The sequence below is a fragment of the Bison bison genome, unplaced genomic scaffold (assembly GCF_000754665.1).
Source record: "Bison bison bison isolate TAMUID 2011002044 unplaced genomic scaffold, Bison_UMD1.0 scf7180017864093, whole genome shotgun sequence".
Taxonomy (NCBI): domain Eukaryota; kingdom Metazoa; phylum Chordata; class Mammalia; order Artiodactyla; family Bovidae; genus Bison; species Bison bison.
In genome coordinates, this window is record NW_011494665.1 from 1,861,042 (window position 1) to 1,882,264 (window position 21,223).

A 21,223-nucleotide genomic window follows, 5' to 3' on the forward strand; every position below is an offset into this window, starting at 1 on the left:
CTGGTTAATACTCCTTATCCCTCACCCCTTCTCCATGAAGCCCTGTAGGAAGGGTCTCTGTGCACAGCTGTTACCAATTTTGTCCTTATCTGTAAGCATCTGTGTGACCGACTCCTGCAATCTTTGCCCTAGGGCAAAGATTGCTTAATCATCGCTCAGGATTTTGGCCTCAGTATTTTTGTACCATGATCCTCTTTTATTAGTATTAACCATTATCAGCATAACTTTAAAATATTTTCCTTAAGAAGGCAGTGTGCCTGCTGTGGTTCCCATCCTTTGGGATTCGGGAACCTCTACCCAATCCTTCATTCAGATCTTTCATCTAGATTCTTCCTAAAGCTGTCATCCATACATGCCTTCTAGAATTTCATAGATGTATAAGCCCTCAGGAAGCCAGTCAGTCGCCCTTTACAAGTATGGTTGCAGTTGCCTCACTTCCTGGGTCATGTGACACTCCCGTGGTTTCACGTGACTCGTTCCATTATGCCGGAATTAACCCGCAGAGCTAATCTGGTGTCCCCTGCATCCCTGTTTTTATTTAGTTGATCTCTATCCCTCAGAAGTTTGGGAACCCCAACGTCTTCTTGCCTGGTGATGGAGCTTTCAAGTCCTTCCAGAGAGGTGAGGGGGGGCAAGGCTTCCAATTGTTGCTGTCATGCACTTTCTGGAATTCTGGCTAACCGGGCTCTGAAGCAGGTCATCATGGCTTTTTGATGGAGGGAAGGTGGGATTGAAGGAGAAGTGCTTGGGAAGAGGGGTGCAGGAGGGTCCTGCTTGGGGTGGGCAGAGAGCAATTACTAGCAGAGATCTTGGAGGGAGGGCTGGACTCAGGTGTCCGTGGGCTTTGTTTCATTCTGTTAAAGGTGGGAGACTATAGGCAGTTGAGCCCTGCCTAGGAGAGTAGATGAGAGGTGGAGAGGGGCTTGCCTTCTAGCCACTCCTCATTGTGTTCTCAGGAGTATCCTATGCCTCGGGGCAGAGTAGGAATCATGGCTGCCAGCCTCATGGGATTACTTCTACTTCATACAGTGTCGTGGGTATCAGGTAAGTGAGTCAGAGAGAAGGGAAGGAGCCCCAAGGCTCCCCTTCTGCCATATGGTCTTTGGCAGTCTCTGGCATACTGGTGGTGGACTTAAGTAGATGCTAAATAAATCCTTTTGCGTGACTGAGAGCAACAGTGGGGTGGGGGTACAGCAAGATAATTTTAAAAAATATTTATTTATTATTTATTTGTCTGAGTTGGGTCTTTGTTGTGGCATGTGGGATGTAATTTCCTGACCAGGGATCAAACCCCTTCCCCTTGCATTGGGAGCTCAGACTCTTAGCCATTGGACTGCCAGGGAGGCCCAGGAATTTTTGAAACAAGTATTTTGTCTTTCTTTTCAACTAGTGCGTCCCTTCTCCCCGTCTTCACCCCTCAGCCCTTGCCTCTCTGTGTGCCCTCCCTGCCAGGTGCCCGCCCCTGCAGCCCTAAAAGCTTTGGCTACAGCTCGGTGGTGTGTGTCTGCAATGGTACATACTGTGATTCTCTGGACCCCTTGACCCTGCCTGACCCTGGCACCTTCAGCCGCTTTGAGAGCACTCGCAGCGGGCGCCGAATGGAGCTGAGTCTGGGGACCATCCAGGCCAATCGCACAGGCACAGGTAACCACCCCTTACCCAGGCTATGGTCCTTCTGGGGCCAAGTCATGCCAGCGATCAGCATGGAGTTTCTCCCCTGTGCACTGACGCCTTTTATTCCCTGTGGATGTCCCCAGGGTTGCTGTTGACCTTGCAGCCAGATCAGAAATTCCAGAAAGTGAAGGGATTTGGAGGGGCCATGACGGATGCTGCTGCCCTCAACATCCTTGCCCTGTCACCTGCTGCACGGAATTTGCTACTCAAATCATACTTCTCCGAAGAAGGCGAGGAGGAAAGGGACAGGATGACATAGTGCAGTTGGCTCTTTGACCTCTCCTTTCACCCTGACATCCACCCATCCCTGACATTTGGGTCTCTGTTAATGCCCGGTGGGGAAAAAAAATTGTCCTATCCATCCGCTGAGTGCCGGGGGCCTCCAGCTCAGATAGTCTGCCCTTCACCCTGCACCCAAGTTCCCTTTGGCCCTGACTCAGGAATTTCTGCAGGAATTGAATACAACATCATCCGGGTCCCCATGGCCAGCTGTGACTTCTCCATCCGCACCTATACCTATGACGACAGCCCTGATGACTTCCAGCTGCTCAACTTCAGCCTTCCAGAGGAAGATGTCAAGCTCAAGGTGGGCACTCTGGCTGCCTCAGGCCCCAGCAGCATTGATACCTGGTGGTTGAGGGGCCTCAGGCTAGAGCAGTTTGCAGAGAGACATAGAACTCAGGATGGGAGGGTAGAGGCCGAGGGCTAGGCCAGATGCGCTGGTTGGGCCAGTCTGTCCATGTTCCAACTCTGGGTGTCTTTCCTCACTACCTTTGTTTCCAGATACCACTGATTCACCAAGCTCTGGAGTTGGCCAACCGCTCTGTCTCACTCTTCGCCAGTCCCTGGACATCACCCACTTGGCTCAAGACTAATGGGGCTGTGAATGGGAAGGGGACACTCAAGGGTCAAGCAGGGGATCTCTACCACAAGACCTGGGCCAGATACTTTGTCAAGTAAGGAAACAGCAGGCCCATCGGGTCTGGACCAGCCTCCCCTCTCACACGCCCTGGTCTGCGTCCCAACCCTTGACCTGTTCGGCTGCCAGATCTCAGCTCCTCTTTCTACCTTCTGGCCCTTTCAGGCTTAGGCCCCTCAGTTTTCCCCATTCAGTCCGACCTCCTAATCTCCAGGGCCCTGGTCCCCTTTGTCGGCCATGATCCCTCAACACCCTTGCCCTCGCCAGGTTCCTGGATGCCTACGCGGAGCACAAGTTACGGTTCTGGGCAGTGACAGCCGAGAACGAGCCTACTGCAGGGCTCCTTACCGGGTACCCCTTCCAATGCTTGGGTTTCACTCCTGAGCACCAGCGAGACTTCATCGCCCGTGACCTGGGTCCCATCCTCGCCAACAGCACACACCGCGACGTCCGACTGTTGATGCTGGATGACCAGCGCTTGCTGTTGCCTCGCTGGGCCCAGGTGGTAAGGACCAGGACTCCCGTGGGTACCTTGTCTAGATGCTCAGTTGTGTCTGGCTCTTTTTTGACCCCATGGACTATAGCCCTCCAGGCTCCTCTGTCCATGGGATTTCCCAGGCAAGAATACCAGTGAGTTGCCATTTCCTTCCCCAAGGGATCTTCCCAACCTAGGGATTGAACCTATATCTCCTTGGCAGGCAGATTCTTTATCACTGAGCCACCTGGGAAGCCCTTAGTACCCTAGTGACCCCAAATCCAGCATCCAGATGACTAGCTCCAAGAATCTCCCAGGTTGTCACTTTAACCTCCTCTAAGTTGTGTTCATCCTGCGCCCACCTCTCAAGTTCTAGTGCCTCTTCCAGATCCCTTGTGTAGGACCCAGGCTCCATGGCTCTGTCTCCCCAGTATCCCTTCCCTTTCTCTGTACAGGTGCTGGCAGACCCAGAAGCAGCTAAGTATGTTCATGGCATTGCTGTACATTGGTACCTGGACTTCCTGGCTCCAGCAAAAGCCACCCTGGGGGAGACGCACCGCCTGTTCCCCAACACCATGCTCTTTGCCTCAGAGGCCTGTGTGGGCTCCAAGTTCTGGGAGCAGAGTGTGCGGCTGGGCTCCTGGGATCGAGGGATGCGGTACAGCCACAGTATCATCACAGTGAGCCACCTCAGTCTCTCCTTCTGCACAGCAGACCACCTTGGACCCCTCGCTAGTCTCACCGGAGGCTGACGGGGGCTCTCCTCTCCAGCTTTTCCCCAGCTCGCTTACTCTTGGGGGCAAAGTTTGAGGCTATCATGATGCCCTCTATTGCCTTCCCTTCAGAGATCTGTGCACCCCATCACCTTGTTCTGAATGCTTGAGCCGTTGTATCTGCCTCAGGTTTCTCAGTTTCTCTGGTGATGCCTCTGTCCTCAAAACCCCTCCCTCCTCAGATTTTTCGCTTTTGGCTGTGCTGGGTCCTCGTTGCCGCTCGGGCTTTCTCTCGCTGCGGCAAGTGAAGGCTCCTCTCTAGCCTTTGTGCACAGGCTTCTCACGGCAGTGGCTTTTCTTGTGGAGCGCAGGCTCTTGGCATGCCAGCTTCAGTAGTTGTGGTGCATGGGCTTAGTTGCCCCGCGGCATGTGGAATCTTCCTGGATCAGGGATCAAACCTGTGTCCCCTACATTGGCAGGAGGATACTTAACCACTGGACTACCAGGGAAGTCCCCTCCTTAGATATTAAGGATATAAAACACACCCCTCCCAGGGCCGAGGCCCCACAGCCCATCTCCCTCATGTGACACTTAACTGTATTCACTGGGGGCCCAACGTGGAACCTTTGTCTCTGCCCTGTTCCTACCCTAGAACCTCCTCTACCATGTGGTCGGCTGGACCGACTGGAACCTCGCCCTAAATCCTGAAGGGGGACCCAACTGGGTGCGCAATTTTGTTGATAGCCCCATCATTGTGGATATCGCCAAGGACACATTTTACAAGCAGCCTATGTTTTACCACCTTGGCCACTTCAGGTGAGTGGAAGGTGGGCACTCCGACTCCATGCCAGGCCTGGCATCTCCTGCACTAGGCTTGTATCACCCACTATGAGGGAGCAGGAAGGTGTGGAGACTGGGAAACTTGGGAGGCTCGCATCTGTCCCTTTTGCACCATGTAGGTAGGAAGTGACTAGATGGCATTTGAGACAGACAGTTCCTCAATGCCTGATGCTGAGGCTAGGAGGCAGGAGGGCAGGGCATACCTAACTGCATGGCTGGAGGCCTGGAGAGTTAGGGCAGGTCTTAGGAATGGTTCTGGGGGCCGGTGTGTGGGGGGCAGGGTGGTGTAGATGGTAGGGAAGGTGACTTCTCAAGTGATAGACTGATGAAAGCCACCCTCAGGGCTGGGGTCCCTAACAATGCCTGTTCCCACTTCAGCAAGTTCATTCCTGAGGGCTCGCACAGAGTGGGGCTGGTTGCCAGTAAGAAGAGCGACTTGGACACGGTGGCACTGTTACGTCCTGACGGCTCTGCGGTTGCGGTCGTGCTGAACCGGTGAGAGCAACGGGGCCTGGGAACTGGGATGAAGAGGAGACGGTGGGCTTGGCGGGATCACACACTCCGCTTCTCCTCCCTACCTCCCCCAGCTCCTCTAAGGACGTGCCTCTCACCATCAAGGATCCCGCCGTGGGCTTCATGGAAACTGTCTCACCTGGCTACTCCATTCACACCTACCTGTGGCGTCGCCAGTAATGGAGCTGATGCCCACGCTTGCGCCGGGGCTCAGCATGGACATTAAAGGGACACGGTCCGCCCACAAGCCGTCTGTGGCTACAGAGGGTACAGCAGGACCAGGGGGAGCTTAAGTGACGTAAGCCCAGAGGCAGTGGTTTGGGTGACTCATTCTCCCCTCTAGTTGGTGCCAGGGGCTGGAGGGCCCTAGGGACAGGATCGGGACGCCCCAGTGGCCCTCCACCCCCGTGCTTGTGTGAGCGTGTGCTATGCGCTGGTTGCCTGTGGAAACTGGGCCCCGGCCCAGGGTGAGCTCACTGTCTGTACAAACACAGGGGTAGGGGGTGGGGTGGATGGAGAGAGAGGTTAAGGAGAGGAAGAGACGAGGAAGGCCGGACCCAAAACTGGGAACTGTTTGTCTTTCTTGGAGATGCAGAACCAGGCCTGTGCAGATGTCAGCACCAAGGCACAGGCAGTGAACGAAGCCGAGCACCAGAGGGTAGACTCGAGCACCAGAGGGCCCCCCGTACCAGCTAGAAGAAATGGCAGCTCTTAAAAGACACAATGTCTGATCTCAGTCCATGTGAGCAGTTTTATTTCTGGGGAGGGTGGCACCCCATTTCCACCATACCAACAATGGGGAAACACAGGAGCCTCTGGAATGCATGACAGTAGAAAAATCAGTCCTGAGAGCATGAGGATAAATCATTCCTCTTCATCCTCCTCAGCTATGCCCAGGGCCTGGGTGCCTGGGGCCCGGGCAGATGGTGCCCGCTGGATGGAGACAATGCCGCTGAGCAAGGCATAGCCGGCCATGGCTGCCAGCCCCGCCAGCACAGTTAGGATCTGGTTCCGGCGCCGGTATGGCTCCTCCTCAGTCTCTGGGTTTGCTGGTGTCTGGCGTGGAGGTGGTGCCTTAGCTGAGGGGAGAGGAACGGAGATGGGTGGGAGGCTGGTTCCTGGATCCCTGCCCACTCTCCCCAGGACCAGCACCCCCCACCTCCCCACCCATCCGCCCCTTACCTCCTTCCCAGGGGAAGTACAGGCTGAGGATGTGGGCGCAATAGGCACAGAGATTGTGCAGCCCCCGCAGGTGGGCCTGCAGCTTCCCACTGGGCAGCTTTGCCTGTTGCAACAGGGCCAGGTAGCTGAAGACGAAGGCATCCAAGGAGGCGGGACTGCAGCAGAGAAAAGAGTGGGATGGAGAAGGGGAGAGATGGGGTCAGAGAAGAGTTGGCCCTGGGAAGATAGGCTCTGGGCAGCGGGGGACCACCGGGGGAGAAGAGGACACACAGCCCTGGTCCTGGGGTGGGGAAAGTGCCCCAGGTGGCGCCAGCCTGGCCTTGAATGGGACTCTATCCCAGGGCTGCATAAAGGGCACATTGAGTGCCCCACAGCTCAGCAGGCCCGTCCCAGGCCTAGCGGCCCTCCACCCTCCTGTACCACTGAGGCGGCTCCAGCCCCACACACAGCCCTGCCTTCACCAGACCCAGTGTCTGTGCCGAGCGCCTCCTGTCCGGAGCTTGAGCCCCCACCCTAGCCCCTGTGGCTACATTTGAACCTGTATCTTCTTCCAAGCCACCTATGACTCCCCTGGAGTGAGACTCACGCATCTCCAAAGAAGAATTTCTGAGAGCCCAGGCGCTGAGAGAGAAGAGTCAGGCATTCTTGGGCCTCCTGGTATAGCTATGGAGGGGACACAAGGTCGGCTCGCGGCTGCGGGTTGGGTACCGCCTCCCCTCCCACGCACTTGGCCCCTCCGCCATCATCCTGGGGGCTCCTGTTGTACAACACCCTCCTGTCCCAGAGGTACCTCCTTCTCCAGCTCCTCCTCATCCTCAGGCCTGTGCTCCCCACACAGCAGCTGCAGCCGTTCCATGTACTGCCGCTGCATGCGGCCAGGCAGGAAGAAGTTGAGGGGAAAGGGCATTGCCTCTGCATACCACTTCCGGGTCACTTCCACATAGTTCTTGGCGTCTATCCAAAAAGTATGTATCTGCATTGGGTATGTAGGAAGGAAGAGGCTGGTCTGAGCCACTGCACCTGCCTGACCCAGGGTGGGATTCTGGTTCCCATGCTGGGTGTGTGTGTGTGTCTGTGTAGGCCTGGGCACTCACCAGCACTGGGAGCAGCTTCTCCTCCAGCAAGGACATGAAGGCCAAGGTGTCTGCTCCTTGGCGGGCTGACAGGTCGTAATCCGCATTGTACTTCTGTGGAGGAAACGTCCACGGTGAGGTGGATGCTGGGGGACTGCGGGAACGCTTCCTCAAGGAGGGAGGCCTCCTGTCCGGCACCACCCACCCTGACCTCTGAGCACAGCAGAGGTAGAGTAAGGAGCTTTTCTTGCGGAGGCCCCCTCGCCTGGGCCCAGTCAGTAGCCTGTTGCTGTTGGCGGAAAGCCTGGACCTTGGAGCCTGCTGGCCGTCAAGGTCCCGCGCCCACTGGGGGGAGGAAGGAAGGCCCAGCCACAAACCCAGGAGCAGCTCCCAGAGTTTCCACGGAAAGCTGGCGGGATGCCTGCTGACGGCAACTTTCTAACAGTAACTTCCCCAATCCAGACACCACAAAACTAGCAGCGCAGAGCTCAGATGCAAGCTGGGCCTCAATCAATGCCTCGGGAACTAGGGGACGCCATCCTCATGCTCCTGGGACCCAGTGAATCCATGTCGAGGGCTCTCTGGCTAGTTCTCTCAATGCTCAGCTCTTGGCCGTTTCTTGTTTCATTCCATGGTCCAGGCGCCACCACCACACACGCATTCCAACCATACCCCCAGGTCTCAGCCTGCCACACCTTCCTAGGCTCCAGTGTCTGCTCCTCAGCACCCTCCTCCACATCCTGAGTAAACTGTGTCCCCAAGTAACCTCTTGAGTGTGATCGTTAAACCTCTCTGAGCCTCATTATCCTCCACGGAATACGGGTAATAATCTTTCTCTCAATATGGCTGTGGTAGGAGAAAACTCTTTAGAAAGAGGGAAAGCTGTGCTCATACAAAAACAGTGGCCCAGTCCCACCAGGAGTTTTGGCTTTTACCTGGATCCCTTCTCTCCATTCCTCTCAAGCCTCCATTAATTCCCCAGTTCCTCCACCTTTGGGAAAGTAGAAATTAATAAGAGGGGTCTACTTCTGACAGTATGCTCCCTTTTGGAAGCAGACCATGAAAGCTGGAAGAGCCCTGAGAAAGTGTCCTGGCTAAGCTCCTGGTCTTACAAATCAGCTTACAGCTCTGAGAAATTAAGCAGTTTGCCCAAGGCAGTCACATAGCCAGGGACAGTGAAAAGCACAGCCTGGGCCTCTCTAGTCCCCTTGTGATGCTCTTTCAACTTTCCTGTCGTGGCGCTTGGTCTTGCCCACCCTGAGCCCCGTATTATAAAGCCTGACCCGGTCCCTGAAAAGACAGTAATGGCCCTTAGAACTCGCTCTCTGATCCCATCTTCCACCCCAGCCCCCCACTGATCTCATCTTTGAGGGCTGCATCTGTTATTTCCTACTCTCCTTTCCCTTGCATGTGTCAACAGCCTGTTCATCTCTCCCTCCCTGCCCAGCAGGCAGAAGGCATTGCAGCTCCAGATGTCTCAACAGTGGCCTAGTTGAATCTCTAGCCTACTGCATCACAGCAACATGTCTGTGTCTCCTCCACGAGACTACATGTCCCTTGAAGCCCTGGGTCACCTGCGTCTGGTTTGCCATACACTTGGTACTCAATAAATGTGTGTGGCACTGAATTGATTGAACCTCTCTCGCTGGCAGTCACCCTACCCAAACCACCTACCTCTTTTCGAAGGTGGGTGATGATCCTGTGTGGTACTGAGATGACCTCTCCATGACTGGTCCGAAGGGCAGGCAGAGTTCCTGACATTGAGAAAGAAGTTCCAGCAGACCCTTAGCCACCTATCCACACATAGCCACAACACACCCTTGTCTGTCTCCTGCACTTCCCCTTGTACACGCCCTTCCTCACCCCCCAGGAACACTGGGTACCTGAAGGACTCCGCCAGGGGTTGGTGATCTTGTGCACCTTGAGTGGGGCACCAGTAAATCTGGCATAGGTCTGCAGGGAAGGAAGCAGAAGGCAGAGAGGCCAAGGACATGGCCCACAGAGGGGAATCAAGACAAGAAATAACATTTATTGAATACCCTCTGTGCTATGCTCTACACTGAGGGATTGCTTCACACAAAAAAGGTAGACGTTATTGTTCCCATTTTACAACGGACAAACACAGGCCTTAGAGACCTTATGGACATGTCCCTGATTACAAATCAGCCAGGAAAACCCTTCCCTCTTATATCCTCTCCTTCCATCTACCTGGTGAACATCTAGCCTCACTTGGAAGCACTGGCCATTCCTTCTTGGGCAGTCTGTTTGGTCTGTTCCCACTTTAGCATCTGAACATTTTATTACACTTGTTTGCTGACGTTTCTAACTTTATGTAAACACTTCCAAGGGAGGGACCAAATGCTATTCATCTTTGCATGCCCATGTTTGGTATCTGGAAGAGGCCTAATACAATGAAATGAGTAGAGTGAAAATGAAAGAGTGAGTGAATGAGTTAACTAGTTTGACTCCAAAGCTCTTTCTACAGAGCCTTAGCTGTGGGTGGGCCTTTTGGTTCAATAAACAATAACCTCAGTAAATGCCGTTGAGTGAGGAGGAGGAAGGGGAGACTGAGGAGCAGGCAGTAATGCCGAGCCGGAGAACCTTGAGATCATCCAGCCTTTGTAAAGCTCCGGATGAAGAAACGGCGCCCAGAGGGAAGAGACCGCCCCAAGGTCACATAGCCAGTAAATGGATGTTTAAGAACTAAAATTCATCTTCTGAACCCCCGACCAGGCCTCTTTCCATTGCTAAACAAAACCTAGGCTACCAAGGCACCGAACAGAGTTCATACCGGCCAGGCACGCTCTTGGATTGCCTCAGTTTACCCCACTGTGCCCGTACTGAGGCGCCCTGGCAAAATTCGGATGACCGGCTAGTCCGGCCCCCTCCCCAGTCCTCCAGGGCGCAGCAGAGAGCGCCGGCGCCACCCCTCACCAGCACGGCCAGGCTGTCCAGGTCCACTGACGGCAGCCCCCAGCCCCCTGACCAGCAGAACAGCTCCATGGGCGCCGCCATCTTGCCTGCCCTCTGTCCCGGAAGCACCTCCCCCTGCGCTTCAGCCCTCCTCTGTGTGGATCCGCCCCCCTCCCTTTCGGCAGATCGCGCTCGGGACCCAGGGGAGGCTGTCAGGAGGGCGCGGCTTGTCCAGGCCCGAGAGGCGGCCTGAAAACGGCGTGGGGCGGAGCCGAGGGCTTCTGGGCAGGGCGGCCGCCGCCTGATCCAGAGGTGCCTCCCGAAGGGGGGATGGATCCTCAGCCCTGCGCGCCTTGGAGAATCAGGGAGCCCCGATGGAGGGGAGCCCTGAACACCCGAGGACGCGGTGGGAGCAAGAGAAGGGGATTTTGTGCTCCATGACGGGTTCTGGGGGCCCTCACAAATCTGCAAGACGTCTGGGCTGCTCTGGGGCCCCTCAGGGCTCGGCCCCGAGCGGGGGCTGCGGGGGGGTCCCCCGAGCCGCATGTTTTCCACAGCGCGTTATGTTTGGAACCAGCCCCGCGCCTCTTGTTGCCATGGAAACAAAACAGGGGCGGTGGCGGCGGCCGGAGCGAGGCTGGGCTGGGGCCTGTGTGTGTGGGGGGAGGGGAGGTGGGGCTCGCGGGCTGTTGCCTTGGTAACGGGAACCGAGGCGCCCCTTCGCCTCATCCGGGTCACGGCCTGTCCGCCAGTACCCCCCAGTGTTCCCAGTCTAGCCCCCGGTCCCTGGCCGGTCCTCTGGCCTACTCCTGTCCTTGGTATCCCTTTCCTCTTTACTGATTTCTTCACTCCAGCCTCACTGACCAGTGTTTTAGGCTCTCCCTCCAGTTCCCACCGGACGCTTCCAGATTCCAAGTTTTCCTAGGAGTGAGGGGGCAAGGAAGGCACAATCACAAGTCATGGAACACCCCCCCAACCCCCCATCCTGATGAAGAGCACTTGCTCTATCCGAGCAGCAAACTTCATTCCATACGGACATCCCCTGGGCACTATAGCAAGCTAGTTTCGGCCACTCCCTTGGAATTCTCTCATGCCAGCTGTGGAATAATGCCCACTGTCTGGCACTACCCCTGCCAAGGGTTCCTGCCTTCTCCAACTGTGGCTTCCAGAAAACAGTAGCATTCGGTAGCAGCCCCCAACAGCGAGATGCCTGGTGATGCGGAGAAAGGGAGGCACCTGGGGGAGAGCACCATTAGGAAGAGGCAGGAGGTTAGGAGGCCTCCAGGACTCGTCCCCAGTGTCCCTGGTTCCCGGGGCTGGGGATGTCTCCAGGGTGATTGGCAGCTCTTTGTTTCAGCCCCCCCTCACCGCCTGCCGGGCCCCCCCCTTCAACTCCCCCTTCCAGTCCCTCCGCCCCCCGCTCCTGCTCTCCGCCTAGCCTTTTCCCCTCCCAGCCGCCTGCCTGCCAGGGGTAGTGAGCCGGCTGAGCGGCATGGAGACACAGGAACTTCGGGGGGCCCTGGCTCTTCTCCTCCTTTGCACTTTCGTATCTGCCAGTCAGGACCTGCAGGGTAAGCCTGTACCAATCCTCTTAGCCCCTTCTCTGCCTCCTCCCCATTTGTCCCCAGCCGACTAGCAGGGAACATGTGGGCCAAAGGAGAGGGGAGAATTCTGAAATTGAATCGGAGGGAAGAGTTGATGAAATTATGGCCCTGTGGGGGAGGAGTTGACACTGGAAGGTGGTGGATGAGTGGGAGCTGGCCAGGGTCAGCATGAGGCCAGGGCAGAGGACTCAGGGGCTGGATGCTAGCTAGGGTTGCCTGGCTGGGTTGGTGTCTGAGCATCCCCAGGCACCCCAGGGTCTGGGAGAGCAGCTCAAAGGTGGGCTTCTTCCATCCCTGGGTTCCTGGCTGCCTAAGAACAGGATGGGGGTGGGGAGCAAGAGGTCTGGGCTCTCCTGGAGGTCTGGTGGTGGGATGGGCCTGTGGGTGTGGGAGAGGTAGTTGGAGCAGATGACACAGGCACAGATTCTTTACTGGCTGGAAGGGAAACCACAGATTGGCCAGGACACAGGAGGCAGAGGAGCTGGGTCCTACGTTCCTGTGGGAGAAAGCCAGACAGTAGGAGGGTCACAGCCTTCAGTGGGCAGCTGTTCTCATCTAGACCGAGTGCGCCGAACCCCCAGGATGGGAGGAGGGGCACTAGAGTGTGGGATGAGCCAAACCCAGCGGTGCAAAGAGAAACTGCCTTCCCGTTTCTGTGCTGCGGGCACCAGGTGCTTCTGCTGGACATCAGCAGTGACTCCTTTGCGCCACCTGGTGGGAGCATCTCAAGTTTGTGGGGTTCTGTTTCTGTATTTTCAAGTGAGCCTCAGGCCTGCTGGTTCCCAGAGTGCCAGTAAGGGAGGCCCAATGCCTTGTCCTCTGATAGCAACAAGGGTTGGATTTCAAGGGGTAGTGAACACTATGGGGTGGGGATAACGGATGCCCCACCCCTGAAGGCTCAGAGGAGAGGGCGGGCCTTAGCATTTAACAGAGGTCTGACCTTGATCATCCCTGCCTGGCCAGTGATCGACCTGCTGACAGTGGGCGAGTCCCGGCAGATGATAGCTGTGGTGGAGAAGATCCGGACAGCCCTGCTCACCACTGGGGACATCTATCTCTTGTCCACCTTCCGCCTGCCCCCCAAGCAGGGTGGTGTCCTCTTTGGCCTCTACTCTCGCCACGACAACACACGATGGCTGGAGGCCTCTGTCGTCGGCAAGATCAACAAAGGTGACTAGTGGGCATCTCCTTTCCTGCAGTGGTGACCCCTTTGAGCATTCTTCCTCATCCCCATTCTCAGAGCCCTCTTTATTCTCCTTGGGCTCCACCGGGGGCTGAGGACCCATCAGGCTACGTCCAGGCACCAGGGGCACCTGATGCTTAGGAGGTGCCTCGGGAGGCCTGGCACCCAAGAAACGGGGTGAGGCATCTGTGGGTGTGGGGAGTTGGATGTGGGATGTCTGGGGGGAGGGGAGGCTTGTCTCTGTGCCCCAGCAGTGGTATAGAGGTCTCTTAGATCCCTGGAACAGTTCAGGGGGTACGGAACCAGTTGCCATCCTAGCAGGGGATAGAGTGGCCTCATGTAATCAGATGGCATGATAGAGTGGTAATGGATAGATAGGTCGATCTGATAACACTGAAGGATGGAGGACAGAGGGGACTGATGACACTGAAGACTAAGAAAATCCTAGTCTTTGAATCAGTTTGAAAAACATTTTTCATGTACCTGTTATGTACAAGGTATTGAGAGATACATAGCTGAGTAAGCACTGACAGCCCTAGAGATGTGGTATTCAGAAGAACTGATCCAAGGCTCAGCTAGGAGACAGGGGATGGGGGACAGTGGCATACTGACCTCCCCTTCTGGGCAGTGCTGGTGCGGTACCAGCGGGAGGATGGCAAGGTGCATGCAGTGAACCTCCAGCAAGCAGGCCTGGCTGACGGGCGCACACACACGGCTCTCCTGCGACTCCGAGGTCCATCCAAACCCAGCCCTGCCCTGCAGCTCTATGTGGACTGCAAACTGGGCGACCAGCATGCTGGACTTCCGGCACTGGCCCCCATTCCTCCAGCAGAGGTCAATGGGCTGGAGATTAGGACTGGACAGAAGGCTTATTTGAGGATGCAGGTGAGCAGAAAAGGAAGACCCTCTGAGTGTCGGTGAACAGTTTGCACCGGTGGGAGGAGGAAGTTGGTAGGTCCTCCCCCATGACAATGTTTCTCTCCCCCCACAGGGCTTTGTGGAATCCATGAAGATGATTCTGGGCGGGTCCATGGCCCGGGTTGGAGCCCTGAGTGAGTGTCCATTCCAGGGAGACGAGTCCATCCACAGTGCAGGTAACACATGCTTCTGTGAGCGGGCATCCCTGGTCCCAGTCCTGCCATCTTTGATACTTTCCATCCTCTTGACCTCTCTTCCCCTTAACACCAGTTCTTTCGGCTCACCTATTCCTCATCTATTCCTGGGGCTTCTTGACTCCGTTACCCCAAATCTCCTTCACCTCTGACTCTATGATCTCCAAATAACACATTCCCAGGAGGCACGGCTCAACAAAATCTCCGTTAAGGTCCTCCTGCCTATCAGGGTGGCCAGGAAAATAGAAGGATCCAAAAAAAAAAAAAAGAAAAGTATAACTCTGAAGACCTTTGAGTGGGGGAAAGGAAGGTAGTGGCTTCGTCTTTCTCGGTTGACTAAGCTAAAGGACTTTTTTAGTTCCCACTGACATCTGTCACCTACCAGCAGTTTCCCTAAGCATTTCTCATCTGCCTGGTCTCTCTGACAAGGGTACTCAGAGGTTCTTAAGTAAATAAAATGTCCACTTCTCCCAGATCTTTCAAAGAGCTCTTGTGGCAGAAGCTCGAGGGAGGAAATGGAATGTATTGGGGCCCTGGCCCTGCGTCGGGTCACCTCTCGCTTGGACCCTTTCTGCCACAGCCGTGCCTGGGAGCAGGAGGATCTGGGTCTTGACTGTGTGGCAGCTCCCTTAGAGGGACCCTCATCCAGTGAAAACTGCTGGTGGGGCTGGCCCATCACCACTGCCCTCCTGCCATTCATACCTCATCTTTATTTCAAGGCACCAGCCCCTTTCTCCTTCCTTCTCCTCAACCAGCCAGGCCCCTCCTCACACCTCCACCCTCTGTGTTTTCTTGTCCTCTCTAGTGACCAACGCACTCCACTCCATCCTAGGTGAGTAGGCCATGCCAAAATGAAGGGGCATGCGGGTGCGGAGGAGATACGGCAGCCTGAAATGAAGTCCTCTTCAGCCAGGAATGGGGTGGGATTTAAAGGTGGGGGGTGGGCAACAGTGGCAGCACCCGGCTTATTACCCAGAGAGGGGTCAGGGCTAGTGCCCCAGTTCTGAGCCTCTCTGCACCCTGGACCCTGACAGGGGAGCAGACCAAGGCCTTGGTCACCCAGCTCACCCTCTTCAACCAGATCCTGGTGGAACTGCGGGATGACATCCGAGACCAGGTTTGTTGGGCAGGCGGGTAGCACTGATCCTGGGTAGGGTGGCAGGTGCCAAGAGCTGATTCCTCCCCATCCTTCTGTGTACCAGGTGAAAGAAATGTCCCTGATCCGAAACACCATCATGGAGTGTCAGGTGTGCGGTGAGTGGGAGAGTAGGGGAGGGCTCCACATGGCATCAGTGTGCTCCCCACCCCTGGGGCTTTAGCCTCCACTTCTGGTGAACAAAATGGTGACCTCTGGGTGGCTTTGACTGTGTCCAAACCCACCCCCCAGGCTTCCATGAACAGCGTTCGCACTGCAGCCCCAACCCCTGCTTCCGAGGCGTGGACTGCATGGAAGTGTACGAGTACCCCGGCTACCGCTGTGGGCCCTGCCCTCCTGGCCTGCAGGGCAATGGCACCCACTGCACAGACATCAATGAGGTGAAGAGGGCCCTTTCTGGAAGAGCATAGAAAGCTGGGGTGAGGGAGTTTATCAGCGGCCCAAGAAGGTGGGGTGAATGTTGGTCAGAAGCAGAGGAACCTGGGGTTGGAGACCAAAAAAGACAGGTGAGAAGGGAAGGAGACAGGTCTGGGACAAAGACAACAAGATCATGCAGGGAAGGAGCCAGGAGCTTGGCAGGGGCATTGTGAGAGGGCTGGCCAGAGGAAGCCCACAGGAGGCCAGGGTGGGATCAGAGTGCCATGAAGTTGGGGGAGGGGAGGCCTGCAAACAGGGAGACCGGAGCAGTGGTCCTGGGATCACAGGCGGGGACCTGACCCCTTCCTTCTCATCTGACCCCCAGTGTGCTCACGCGGACCCTTGCTTCCCGGGCTCCAGCTGCATCAACACCATGCCTGGCTTCCACTGTGAGGCCTGTCCCCGAGGCTACAAAGGCACACGGGTGTCTGGTGTGGGCATTGACTACGCCCGGGCCAGCAAACAGGTCAGGGTGGGCAGAGTATGTAGACAAGAGATCTGGGCCTTGCAGGGATGAGCACTTCAGGGTTGGATGTCGAGCCCTTGGGATAAACGGGATGAGGCTCCTGGCTTACCTGCTAGCTTTGCCTTGGTTTTGGGTCTGGGCTTCATGTCTGTGTTCACAGATAAGGCCATACAAGTGCTCTCTTCTATACCTGAGGAGACCCAGAGTAAGTCTGGTTCTACCCCAAGTCTGCTCCTTCAGGTCTGCAACGATGTTGATGAATGCAATGATGGTAACAATGGTGGCTGTGACCCAAACTCCATCTGCACCAATACTGTGGTGAGCTGAACACTCTGCATGCATGGGTAGGGGAGAGTGCAACCCCCTCCTCAGATTTCCTGCTCCCCTCCTCCTTTTCTACCCAGGATGTTATGCATGGTAGGTGTTCCACATGGACTGGTTTGGAATTCTGATTCTGCCTCTTACTAGCCTTTAGCAAGTTATTTACCTTTACTGAGTTTCCACATCCTCCCTTGGAAAATGGGGCTCTTATTCTCCTTGAAAGGTTGACAGGAGAACTAAAGGGGATAAGTGATAGACCGGGCCTGTCATCTGTGAGGGTTCCTCCTGTGCGCCTGGAGGGACGGGGATACTGTTGGTCGTGGTGGGCTGACCCTCCTTCCTGAGACACTGCCTCGCTCCCTCCTCCTAGGGCTCGTTCAAGTGTGGTCCATGTCGCTTGGGCTTTGTGGGTAACCAGAGCCAGGGCTGCTTCCCGGCCCGGACCTGCCACAGCCCGGCCCACAGCCCTTGCCACGCCCACGCTCACTGTCTCTTTGAACGCAACGGTGCAGTGTCCTGCGCGGTGAGCCAGGCCTAGGGTTCAGAAGAAACGGGATCTGGGGAAAGGGGTCGGGCTAAGGGCCACGTCTAGGGACTGGTATGGGGGCTTGCGTGGGAACCGGAGGTGGGCCTGGACCCAGAAACTGGTGGGCCTGAAGAAGGTGGGGTGTGGGGAGCCAACCCAGACCACTAACTCCCACCCTTTGTGTCGCCCCAGTGTAACGTGGGCTGGGCCGGGAATGGGAACGTGTGTGGGCCCGACACGGACATCGATGGCTACCCGGACCAGGCACTGCCCTGCATGGACAACAACAAACACTGCAAGCAGGTACAAGGGGCAGGCGAGCGCGCGCAGGGCAGGGCGCCCCGGGCCGGCACAGAACGGGACTCTTCCATCCATTTCCTCTCCCTGACCTTTAGGACAACTGCCTTCTGACACCCAACTCTGGGCAGGAAGATGCTGATAACGACGGCGTGGGGGACCAGTGCGATGATGATGCCGACGGGGATGGCATCAAGAACGTTGAGGTGGTGCCTAGACGTCCTGCCCCTTCCAGCTCCTCGGCAACTGTTGCCTTATCCCACAACTCCGTCCCCCTTGGCCACTGGCAGCTCCCAAGGAAGGGTCCCAGAGCTCCACATTAGGGAGGCGTAAGCCTGGTACCCAGAATGACGTGGACTACATGGGAAGTTGGGTGGGTGGGACTGCGCCACAGCAGTGGACCATCATAGGAGTGGGACCGTAGACAGGGTGCAGGGACAAGGATGGGGCAAGGTGGCCTGATTCTCTGCCTCCCACCCCAGGACAACTGCCGGCTGTTCCCCAACAAGGACCAGCAAAACTCAGATACAGATTCATTTGGTGATGCCTGTGACAACTGCCCCAACGTCCCCAACAATGACCAGAAAGACACAGATGGCAACGGGGAAGGGGATGCCTGTGACAACGACGTAGATGGCGACGGTGCAGGCCTGGGGCTGGGGGCGTGGCTGGGAACCCCGTGAAGAGTCCGGATAGGGCAGCAATGAAGCGGGCAGGCTGAGAATTCTGGAAGGGTGATGCTTGGGGGAAGTCAGACTGGGTGAGAGGTTACCTGTGGCAGATGTCAGTGGGCACGTGAAGGAGGGTGTGGGGTTAGGCCAGGAGTGGGCAAAAGGATGAGACGAGCTCCAGGCAGATTTCCTGACTGTCCTCTGGGTGGGAGACAAAGCCCAGGACTTTCACCAACCGAGAAGCCAAGAGTGTGACTATGTTCTAGTGGTAACCCCGTGTGACCCCCCATTATACTTCCAGGCATCCCCAATGGACTGGACAACTGCCCTAAAGTCCCCAACCCGCTGCAGACAGACAGGGATGAGGACGGGGTGGGAGATGCTTGCGACAGCTGCCCTGAAATGAGCAATCCCACCCAGGTATAGGGGAATGGAGAGGGCAGGGAAGGGGTGGGTAACTGGTGGATGAAGCCCAGCCCTTTGGACGGGAAGTGGTCAGGTCACCCTTTTTCGAATTCTCAAAGGGAGATGGTGAGAGAAGGTCCCTCTCTCTCAGACAGATGCAGACAGTGACCTAGTGGGAGATGCCTGTGACACCAATGAAGACAGGTAGGGTTTGGGCCAAGAGATGGAAATTTAGGGGAAACCTTGCCTTCCTCTAGCATGTTCTCAATCCCCTCTAGGGTCCAACTTTAACTCTCCACTACTGTTGAGCAGGAGGCGATGCCCATAGTCTACCTCCCATTCCTACTGCTGAACCTCCACCTCATCGGGCTGACTGCAAGGGTTCTGGCCGAATGGAGGGTATACCCCAGAGAGATTCCTAAGCAGAAGAGTGGGGAAGGACGCGGTACCTTTAAAAGCCTTTATTTGGTGCCTGTTCTTCTGGACAGTGATGGGGATGGACATCAGGACACAAAGGACAACTGTCCACAGCTGCCCAACAGCTCCCAGCTGGACTCAGATAACGACGGACTTGGAGATGAGTGTGATGGGGATGATGACAATGACGGGGTTCCAGATTACGTGCCTCCTGGTCCTGATAACTGCCGCCTGGTACCCAATCCCAATCAGAAGGACTCAGATGGTAAGGCTGGGGTCGCCAGAGGACTGGACTGCTGTGGGGTTTGTTCAGAGAGAGGTGGCAAACCTTGCTGGGGAGAGAGGTTGACACCTTGAGGCCTGAGGTGGTAGTGCTGGCTCTGGCAGTGGCCAGGGCCTCCCTGAGCACCTGGCTTCATCCTGCCCAGGCGATGGCGTTGGTGATGTGTGTGAGGATGACTTTGACAATGATGCAGTGGTCGACCCCCTGGATGTGTGTCCTGAAAGTGCAGAGGTAACCCTCACAGATTTTCGTGCCTATCAGACCGTGGTCCTGGATCCTGAAGGTGATGCTCAGATTGACCCCAACTGGGTCGTGCTCAACCAGGTACTGGGGCAGTGAGCTGGGTGGGTGCTGTCAGACCTGACTAGTAGGCAGAGCCTAGGGAGGGCAGCACACTGGAACCAGGGCTTTTGTCTTTACTGCACACCACCAGGGCATGGAAATTGTTCAGACCATGAACAGTGACCCCGGCCTGGCAGTTGGTATGTAAGGAGCACCCAATTCAGCAATTTCAATAATTTCCAAATGGAGGGGTCCTCCAGGCAGAGGATGGGCCACTGCCTTCCCACGGGGCATTCCATCCCACCCCCACCCCACAATGGGAGTTAGCAGCTTTGCTACCCCTGCTCCTGATCCCACCTCCCCTCCCACCCACCTCCAGGATATACAGCCTTCAACGGTGTGGACTTTGAAGGCACCTTCCATGTGAACACTGTGACGGACGATGACTACGCAGGCTTTCTCTTCAGTTATCAGGACAGCGGCCGCTTCTACGTGGTCATGTGGAAGCAGACAGAGCAGACCTACTGGCAGGCCACGCCTTTCCGGGCTGTTGCCCAGCCGGGGCTACAGCTCAAGGTCCCACAGCTGCCCAGACTCCCTCGTCCAGGGCCCCTTCCCAAGGCCTCCCCCACCAACCCTGGGGCCTCCCCCACCGCCTGAGCAGGGGGAAGCCTCTTATCCAGACATCTGGCCTGGAGGTGGGCTCCCTGGGGCTCCAGAATATTCTCCTGACTCCCTGTTCCACCTGCACCTACCAACCTGTTGTCTTCCCTTCCTCTGGTACTACGGTTGACCCACTGTCTTTGCTGATGCCCCGTAGGCAGTGACATCAGTGTCTGGCCCAGGTGAGCACCTCAGGAACGCCTTGTGGCATACAGGCAATACTCCTGATCAGGTACGACTGCTGTGGACTGATCCACGAAATGTGGGCTGGCGTGACAAGACCTCCTACCGCTGGCAGCTGCTGCACCGGCCTCAAGTGGGCTATATTCGGTGAGGGGAGGGGCTGAGCCCTCCCAAGAGACCCCAGGCCCAGCCTTTCCTTCCTCTCCAGCTGGGATTCACCAGTGACTTCTCCTCTACTCACTGCTGTGGTGCCATGGGCCTGGACTGGAACCACTTCTCTCTACCTCCCCTCTTACCACAGACTAGCTGCCCTGGCCCTTCTTGCTTGTTAACATCAGGCAGCCTGGGCTCTGGTGCTGCTGAGGACCTATAAACAATGTTAGGCAAGTCCTTCTTTTGCCGTGCTCCATTTCCCTGTCTGTAAAATGAGGGTGTATCTGGGAGCCTCCAAAGCCCAGGCCAGTCTGTGGAGAGGCACATCAATCCACCTCATCACTGGTCCAGCCCAGAACCTGCCTCATCAGAGTCTGACTGGAAGGGATCATCATTTACAGAAGAGCCAACAGAAGCCCAGACTCCGCACTGCATCTCTTAGTAGCCAGGCTGAGGCCTCTCAGTTCAGCTCTGGGTCCACAACTTTGCATTTCCTAGTTGGTGGGGATGACAGGGAAGGGAGGGGAAATGGCCCAGAGCCCAGAGTGCAGGAACTTGGGTTGGTTCCCCTTTAAGGTGCCTGGGGCTGCGGGGCGCCAGGGCAGAGGATGGTGGGGGTGGACTAGAGCCTGGGAAGCGGGTGACTTCACCCCCCAGCCCATTGTACTCATCGTCATGGCAACCCAATCCTCGCTCGGAATGCGGCTGGTGCTTTGAGATGCAAAGGGGGCTGGACAAAGAGCCAGGGGCCCCAGGCCTGAGAAAAGCACCCCTCCTTCCCC

General features: G+C 56.4%; 3 protein-coding genes across 3 annotated transcripts in view; 2 read left to right on the forward strand and 1 right to left on the reverse strand.

The window, feature by feature from the left end:
• The first annotated feature begins 450 nt into the window (after positions 1-450).
• GBA (glucosidase, beta, acid) lies at positions 451-5,870 on the forward strand. The gene is made up of 11 exons (XM_010838293.1): positions 451-621; positions 957-1,044; positions 1,453-1,644; positions 1,758-1,904; positions 2,127-2,260; positions 2,458-2,630; positions 2,861-3,098; positions 3,524-3,748; positions 4,434-4,597; positions 5,000-5,116; positions 5,209-5,870. The coding sequence occupies exons 1-11, from the start codon at positions 595-597 to the stop codon at positions 5,312-5,314; spliced, it is 1,611 nt and encodes a 536-aa protein (XP_010836595.1). The 5' UTR covers positions 451-594; the 3' UTR covers positions 5,315-5,870.
• Position 5,871: 1 nt separating this feature from the next.
• Positions 5,872-10,863, reverse strand: MTX1 (metaxin 1). The gene is made up of 8 exons (XM_010838294.1): positions 10,324-10,863; positions 9,273-9,342; positions 9,064-9,143; positions 7,411-7,503; positions 7,107-7,289; positions 6,903-6,979; positions 6,317-6,471; positions 5,872-6,213 (listed from the first exon to the last, which is right to left on the reverse strand). The coding sequence occupies exons 1-8, from the start codon at positions 10,846-10,848 to the stop codon at positions 5,999-6,001; spliced, it is 1,398 nt and encodes a 465-aa protein (XP_010836596.1). The 5' UTR covers positions 10,849-10,863; the 3' UTR covers positions 5,872-5,998.
• Positions 10,864-11,760: 897 nt separating this feature from the next.
• The window catches only part of THBS3 (thrombospondin 3), a 10,236-nt gene continuing 773 nt past the window's right edge, over positions 11,761-21,223 (forward strand). Inside the window, exons 1-21 of the mRNA XM_010838295.1 lie at positions 11,761-11,873; positions 12,870-13,076; positions 13,718-13,974; positions 14,081-14,183; positions 15,007-15,033; positions 15,236-15,318; positions 15,404-15,455; positions 15,589-15,737; positions 16,100-16,240; positions 16,481-16,558; positions 16,932-17,084; positions 17,280-17,390; positions 17,483-17,590; positions 17,867-18,026; positions 18,357-18,475; positions 18,612-18,664; positions 18,949-19,142; positions 19,306-19,484; positions 19,594-19,642; positions 19,822-20,018; positions 20,263-20,435. Coding sequence (XP_010836597.1) covers positions 11,795-11,873; positions 12,870-13,076; positions 13,718-13,974; positions 14,081-14,183; positions 15,007-15,033; positions 15,236-15,318; positions 15,404-15,455; positions 15,589-15,737; positions 16,100-16,240; positions 16,481-16,558; positions 16,932-17,084; positions 17,280-17,390; positions 17,483-17,590; positions 17,867-18,026; positions 18,357-18,475; positions 18,612-18,664; positions 18,949-19,142; positions 19,306-19,484; positions 19,594-19,642; positions 19,822-20,018; positions 20,263-20,435 — 2,672 coding nt within the window. The 5' untranslated portion in view covers positions 11,761-11,794. The remainder of the gene's footprint in view (positions 11,874-12,869; positions 13,077-13,717; positions 13,975-14,080; positions 14,184-15,006; positions 15,034-15,235; positions 15,319-15,403; positions 15,456-15,588; positions 15,738-16,099; positions 16,241-16,480; positions 16,559-16,931; positions 17,085-17,279; positions 17,391-17,482; positions 17,591-17,866; positions 18,027-18,356; positions 18,476-18,611; positions 18,665-18,948; positions 19,143-19,305; positions 19,485-19,593; positions 19,643-19,821; positions 20,019-20,262; positions 20,436-21,223) is intronic.

Coding starts and splice junctions, on each gene's coding strand:
- MTX1 (XM_010838294.1), bottom strand. CDS start 10,848: ATGCGGCTCGGGGGACCCCCCCGCAGCCCCCGCTCGGGGCCGAGCCCT. Junction 6,980..7,106: donor AGGAGGAGCTGGAGAAGGAG/GTACCTCTGGGA, acceptor TCCCCTCCATAG/CTATACCAGGAGGCCCAAGA. Junction 6,472..6,902: donor AAATTCTTCTTTGGAGATGC/GTGAGTCTCACT, acceptor TCTCTGCTGCAG/TCCCGCCTCCTTGGATGCCT.
- GBA (XM_010838293.1), top strand. CDS start 595: ATGGAGCTTTCAAGTCCTTCCAGAGAG. Junction 2,261..2,457: donor AGGAAGATGTCAAGCTCAAG/GTGGGCACTCTG, acceptor CTTTGTTTCCAG/ATACCACTGATTCACCAAGC. Junction 2,631..2,860: donor TGGGCCAGATACTTTGTCAA/GTAAGGAAACAG, acceptor TGCCCTCGCCAG/GTTCCTGGATGCCTACGCGG.